The 6722-nt window shown below is 30.1% G+C and overlaps 1 protein-coding gene across 1 annotated transcript; it reads right to left on the bottom strand.

Moving 5' to 3' along the window:
• Positions 1-4747: 4747 nt before the first annotated feature.
• LOC107058134 (kirola-like) lies at positions 4748-5690 on the bottom strand. The gene is made up of 2 exons (XM_015303491.1): positions 5445-5690; positions 4748-5194 (listed from the first exon to the last, which is right to left on the bottom strand). Exons 1-2 carry the CDS (start codon positions 5629-5631, stop codon positions 4929-4931), a joined length of 453 nt encoding a protein of 150 aa, XP_015158977.1. The 5' UTR covers positions 5632-5690; the 3' UTR covers positions 4748-4928.
• Positions 5691-6722: the final 1032 nt, after the last annotated feature.

Raw genomic sequence — 6722 nt, forward strand, 5'->3', positions numbered from 1 at the left:
TATGAACTTTTCTTGACTTGACTCTTAACTTTCCTTGAATTGAATTATGGATTCAAGGATTGTGATTTGTGATAGGAGAGATCTCATGATGTTTATGAATGATTTTAGATAGCTAAACATGAGAAATGATCAAGAAAAACATTGCCAGGAAACTAGTCCGCGACGTGGAGGCACATTAAAATATTTGGTGGCGAAATAACTTTTGTGGCAGTAAGGTCCGTGACCGCTTCGCGATGCGAGGATGAATTTTTCGAAACTGTGGGGGAGGTCTGCGACGTGGCCTAGGGCACCAGATTTGCCCGATTTTTTCCTTCTTTCGTTTTACAGTCCCAATTCACCCAAACTCGACTATTCTTCTCAATTTTTCTTTAGATTCAGATACCCAGTATGTATACACAAGAATCTAACTCAAACAACTCAAGGAAACAACATTTTAACCTCAAGGAACTCCTCAATCTCAAGCTAACTCAAGAACAAAAGCCAGTTTCAAGAACACCGTTCAAGATTCATCAACTTTCAACTTTCTAGAACAAACTTCGCTGAAATAAACATGATTGGCGCGTGGGTGAACGAACCCAATGTTATGAAAGACTCACATACCTCTTTAGGGATCAACCCTTGTCGAAATCCACAAGCTAAACCTTCAAGAACGATGAACTTTGCTCTTTCTCCTCTTTTCTCCTCTTGTGTTCTTTTCCAAAATTCCTATCGTAAATTTCCAATTGTCTAAATTGAGCCAATTCAATTTAGAACCCAATTTAATTGCTAAAAGTGAATTAGCTTAATTGGGTGGTGAAAAGACCATAATGCCCTTCTAAAATTCGAATTGGACTTTCCTTATTTGAACAGCCCAACTTCCAATGGGGATAACTCACTCATACGAACTCGAAATCGCGCAAACTTGGCGGCGTTGGAAAGACTAGTCCAAGATCTTTCCTACGATATCTAGAAACACACCTAACTCATCCTGAGCTAGGAGTTATGGTTGTTTGAAGTTGACTAAAAACTCAAACTTAACTTAACCAATTTTCCATATTTTTATTATTTCCAATAATCACTCTTTCTAATTCTAGCTCTTTATAGTTCTTTCAATTTGCGAGATGTTACATACGGATCAGATATTTTATTTAAAAGAGGTGTATTCATTTTTTAATATAAATAAATGACATGTGGTAATTAAAAGGGGATGTGACAATTTCATTTGTTATTTAAAGAAAAGAAAAATGAGTTGGTTATTTCCAACAAAGCAACTAACGTCTACAAGGGCATATATGGGCGAAAAGTTGGACGGCGAGGGCACAGATGAGCCAAACTTCAAACATAGTGTATATCTAGACATTTTCGCATAGTTTAGGGGCATATTTGACTATTTTCCCAAAAATATTTTAAGATGCAAAGTTGTATCTTTGTTTCTGTAGGAAACTTTTTACTTTTTCTATAAATAGTACTTCTTTTATTTTAATTTATATGTCTGATTTTGACTTGACACACTATTTGAAGTTTGATAAAAATAAAAAGTGAAAGAGACTTTTGAATCTTGTAGGCTTAAACTAAAGATTGAAACGAACAGTATTATCTTTTTATTTATTTTTAAGAAGATTTGTAATAATCTTATTATTGCTAAAAATATATATATATGAAAATCGTCAAATTTGAGATCTAACACAAATGCCTTATTTTTCAATGCATAGAGTCGCGCCTATTGAAAAATCAAAAACAAAAAAATAGAATAAGTTATTTGAATAGAATAATGTACACCCTACTTGTTATCCTATTTTCACAGGCAATAACTGTTGTTGCTGATGTTAATTTTTGAAGAAAAAAAGAAAATTTCAATCACAGACTAGCATGAAAACTAGTATATCTACTCGATTTCATGATGACTTTACTAAACAAGTAATTAAATTTCAAGAAAACACTATATAATCAGTGGTGGAACTAAGATTTTTCTCAGGGGGTTTAAAGTATAAAAAAGACGTTCAGGTAGTAATGTAAGTGTGTGGTGAGCGTAGTTACCCCTCGGCATGTTGTTTGAACAAAAACCATAGATATTTCATTGGTTCATAAAAATAAAGACTAAACTAATCAAAGATATCGAAGACAGAGATACATCAATAAAAATTTTAGTGGATCAACTGTATTACATAAGTTAATTCCTAAAACACGTGAAAATTAAATGATGAAAAAGGGAGCGAGACGGGTAAGAAAAATATTTACCTTATCATACTAAATTTAACTTACTTTATCATATTGTATTAAGCAGTTATTTCTACTTTTATCATGCTCCATCGAGCATTCTTTAAATTTCTTGTGCTTTTTATACTTTTATCTCGTAATGTTTTACTTTATTTTTCACTTTTAAAAAAAATTAAATTAGTATTCATTTAATCACATATTACTATAAAAATCGTCAAGAATCTCTAAAAGTGTGTAAGAATAGAGTTACTAATATTATAATGCATATTCAGAAGATAAATAAATAGCATCATCAATTTTTTTAGTTCATATAGTTCAATTACTAGGTTAGTTATAATTTGTAAAAAAGACAAATAACGAAGCAAATAAGTTTAGTTTCCATCTCTTTAAAATAGAATTTAAAATATAAAAGAAATTTCATGAATTCTATTAAATTAATATTTTTAAAGGATGTTGACGATATTTAAGTTTCTTCATTTAATTTCATCTAATTTACTTTTTTTTTAAAATAAATTATATTTCTATCTCAATTTCAAGGTAAATACAATTCATCATTTTTTAAAAAGAGTTACGTTGAAACAAAATGAATAATAGATATAAAAAGAATGTGTGTAATAAATTTAAACAAAAACAAATTAAAAAGAAGAAATGGTATAAAAGGAAAAATTATCAAAAAGAAGAAGAAGGTCTAAGCACAAAAGTTCTATTTTCTAAAGCATTAAAAAGAGGAACTCGTTACATAGGAGCATTTCTTGAACCACTTATCCACTGAGCCAAGCATGTCCTTTGTTTCAGGGGGTTCATTTCAATATATATATATATATATATATAAAATCAGAATTTGACGTTATATATACAGTGTAATCTTTTTTTGACGAATGGGTTTGGATCCCCCAAGCCTCCAACTAAGTCTGCCCTGGATCCGCTCTCTTTATTATTGTTGACGTTAGGGGTGTACATGGTGGGGTTGGTTCGGGTTTTTTAAATATCAAACCAAACCATTTGTGTCGGATTATTAAATCTATAAACCAAACCAAACCAAACCAATAAAACTCGAGTTTTTCAACCTTGGGTTTTTTTGGATTTTTTCGGGTTTTTCCGCTAAAGTATTCATACAAACATATAATTTACTTGTACTTCAAATATTTCTTCAGTCCTAACCAAAATACAACTATCTAAGGTGTTTCTTAAGAATACAACACAAACAATGATATGAATTAATGACAACTAAAATATACCAAAAAATAATAATAATAATAATAATGAAATCAACGTAAAACAAATATTGACAAATTAACAAGTCATAATGAAAATGATCATAATTTAAAAGTACTAAATCATGCTAGAATAAGTTTAATAAGTATTAGTTACATGACTAAATATTAAAGGAAATTAAAATTAGATTATGTACTTTAATTGTCTAAACCAATGTAAAACCAAAGAACAAATATTCAATATTATTGTCATTCTTAGTGTTAAATTGATTTTCTTTTTGCATTAGTATTACTTTGATTTTGATTTAAGTTTTATTATAATAACCAACATCTATGGACTATAATCATTATGGAACCATTCAAAATTCTAAGTTTCAAATTTGAAATAATATATTAAAAGATAAAAACTATGAAAAAGTATAAGAAATATTTAAAAATTATATCAAAGTAAATATTTTTATGTATAAAAATAAAATTTTAAAATTATATATATAATGTCGGGTTGGTTTTTTTTAGTTAAAACCAAACCAACCCAAATATAGTCGGATTTTTTTTTTCAACACCAAACCAAGTCAAACCAACCACTAGTCGGGTTTTTTTTCGATTTGACTCGATTTGCGATTTGATTCGATTTTCGGTTCGGTTTTGTACACCCCTAGTTGACGTGGTCTTGTCTAGATCCCTTAACACAATTTACTTTAAACCATGATTTTATTCCTTTCTCTATGCATATAAAGGGGCCTCAAATCACTCACCTTGTTCCCCCGATTGGGTCGTCCTACGAGACGTGAATTTCAAATAGTCGGACTTCAATACGAATATCGAATACTGGATAAAAAATCACTCACCTTAAATATGCTGATGACATGTGCTTATAGAATTTACAGATTGAGGACTCGTACTGGCTTTATGGTCAAAATATTTCTTTTTATTTATCTTGGATGTCCAATATCAAAGGCGTATCCAGGGTTTCGGGATGATGGGTGCATTATTACAAAAAGGTTGATCTAAAATATAAATTTGATCGGTTGGACATTTAGGTTCTTATTACTGAAAACCGTTAAAATTAATATTATAGGTCCAAAACTAATTAAAAATGTCAAAAAATGTTACCAATAATCATTTAGAGAGGTGTTATCTAATTTTACAAAGAAAATAAAACAAGATGAATATAAAATTCAAATTTCTAACCTCACGTAGAGAGGTGCACCCAGTCATCATCGCATTATATGATACTCCGAATATGGGTTCACACATCTATATTTCAATATTTTTCAAAAATATAACACTACTATATATGATCTCGGGAGGGGAGCATAGGTTCACGTGAACCCGGTGACCCCTCCTTGGATACGCCTCTGTCCAATATACTTTGGTAAAATGAAATTGTGTTGTTTTGTGGTATGCTAGCCAAGATCATCAAAAGGTTAAATGGCTGGCTAGGGAAATCCAACTAGCAACTTTTATTTTTGTTTATCAATATCACTACATTTTATTCCAAGTACATATATTTATGTATCACTTGATGTGGTAAGTCTCAATATCTTTGGTCATATTGAGGCAAAGTTTCATGAAAGTGTGTGGATCTGACACATTTGCATTCTTCTTTTCATATTCCAAAATCCAAGTAACTAAATTGTTTTCATCCTTTGTATCAACATGAGCAGTGATGCAAAATGATTTGTAATCCTCCAACAGATCTCCTTCAATTATCTTTTTTTTAATCAACTTCTTTTCTTCATCTATTTCTTCAACTATTTCCTTTACCACCTTCTCTTTCCCATCTGAAAAAGAAAACATAGTAAAGATCACTTCATACTATTAATTTCATTTTTAAATGATTGAGTGATTTGGATTGAATCTGAATGGGTTAAAAAATATTTGAATAAACAAAAGTGTTGGATCAAATTAATGACCCTTTATATATATATAGAGAGAGAGATTATTCTTATGTTATCATGTAAGTAATATAGCGAGAATCTAGATTAATTGAGCCAATAATAAATATTGAAACCAAATATAAAACACACTTGCCATGAGTGAAGTTCCAAGAGATAACAGAGCCAACAGTGCCCCATTCACCTTCATGAATGTCAACATTTTGTATCTTATCAGGGCACATGTTGAAAATATGATGTGGTCTATACCTAAATATTTCATGGAGAATATCTACTTCAGACTTGATCTCTATCTCAGAAACTAACTTTCTTTTAAGGCTCATCTCTCTTATATGATATGATATATCACAAAGTTATAATAACAAGTGTGTAGTTCATCCTTACATGAGTAGCTCTGCCCTTTTATAGATAGGCAATGCCCATATGTCTAGACTTATGACTATAAATTTTGTAACTTTTTTGCCCATGATTACATGACAGTAATAATAACAAAAAAAATACACACAATGCTAGATATTCTTCGTTTTTCATGTCTTTCCTTCAGATATGAAGATACTTTATTTATTTATTTATTTTATTGTTACTCTAGATTGTTTTAGCTAGACTTTAGTAAGATGACTTTTGGATTCTAGGGGTGTATATTTTAGACTCCTGCTATTATCTATTTATTTATCATTGAGACTTTAATTATGTACGTTGTTTTACTTCTATATTCTATTTAGATACTTAGAAATTACATGAGGTAGATGTTAAATTTTGATTCACCCACATCGGATTGATGTGGTTCCACTCACTATAATTTAGATTGTGATATTTTAATTTTTTATCTTGAAGATTTACACATAAGACCAGGAGTATCAAAAGTTTAAAACTTTCATTTTTAAGGTTATTGAATGTAATTTCCTATTAACAAAGAGTCATTTTTAATCATATTTTGCAAAATCTAAAAGAACATTATTTTGTGGCTGAAATATGAGATCGTTTCATTTACAATCCTCTCTCACACACAATAAACATGGCCTAATAGATATTAGGAAAAGAAAATTAAACAAATAGATATGACATTTAAAATTGAATAAGGAAGTCAAATAATTAAAATCCTTCAAATATTGGTCAAGAAAGTCAAATACTTAAAACGGAGAGGGGCCTAAAATGTCCTTTAAGCATTTGAATTGGTACAAAATTATCCTTCATCCACCTTTCGGCCTTAAAATATCCCTATCGTCCACCTTTTGGCTCAAAAATACCCTTGATGTTAATCCTTTGGCTCATATTTGCCCTTAATTTTAATAGCTTCCTTAAAGTAAAATTATGGGATAAGGGTTTGAAAAATACTCCAACTTTGGTCGAATTTGTTGTTGCGATACTAAACTTTCATGAGGACCTATTACCTCCCTAGACTAATTAATACCGC

The sequence above is a fragment of the Solanum tuberosum genome, unplaced genomic scaffold (assembly GCF_000226075.1).
Source record: "Solanum tuberosum cultivar DM 1-3 516 R44 unplaced genomic scaffold, SolTub_3.0 scf00444, whole genome shotgun sequence".
Lineage (NCBI taxonomy): Eukaryota > Viridiplantae > Streptophyta > Magnoliopsida > Solanales > Solanaceae > Solanum > Solanum tuberosum.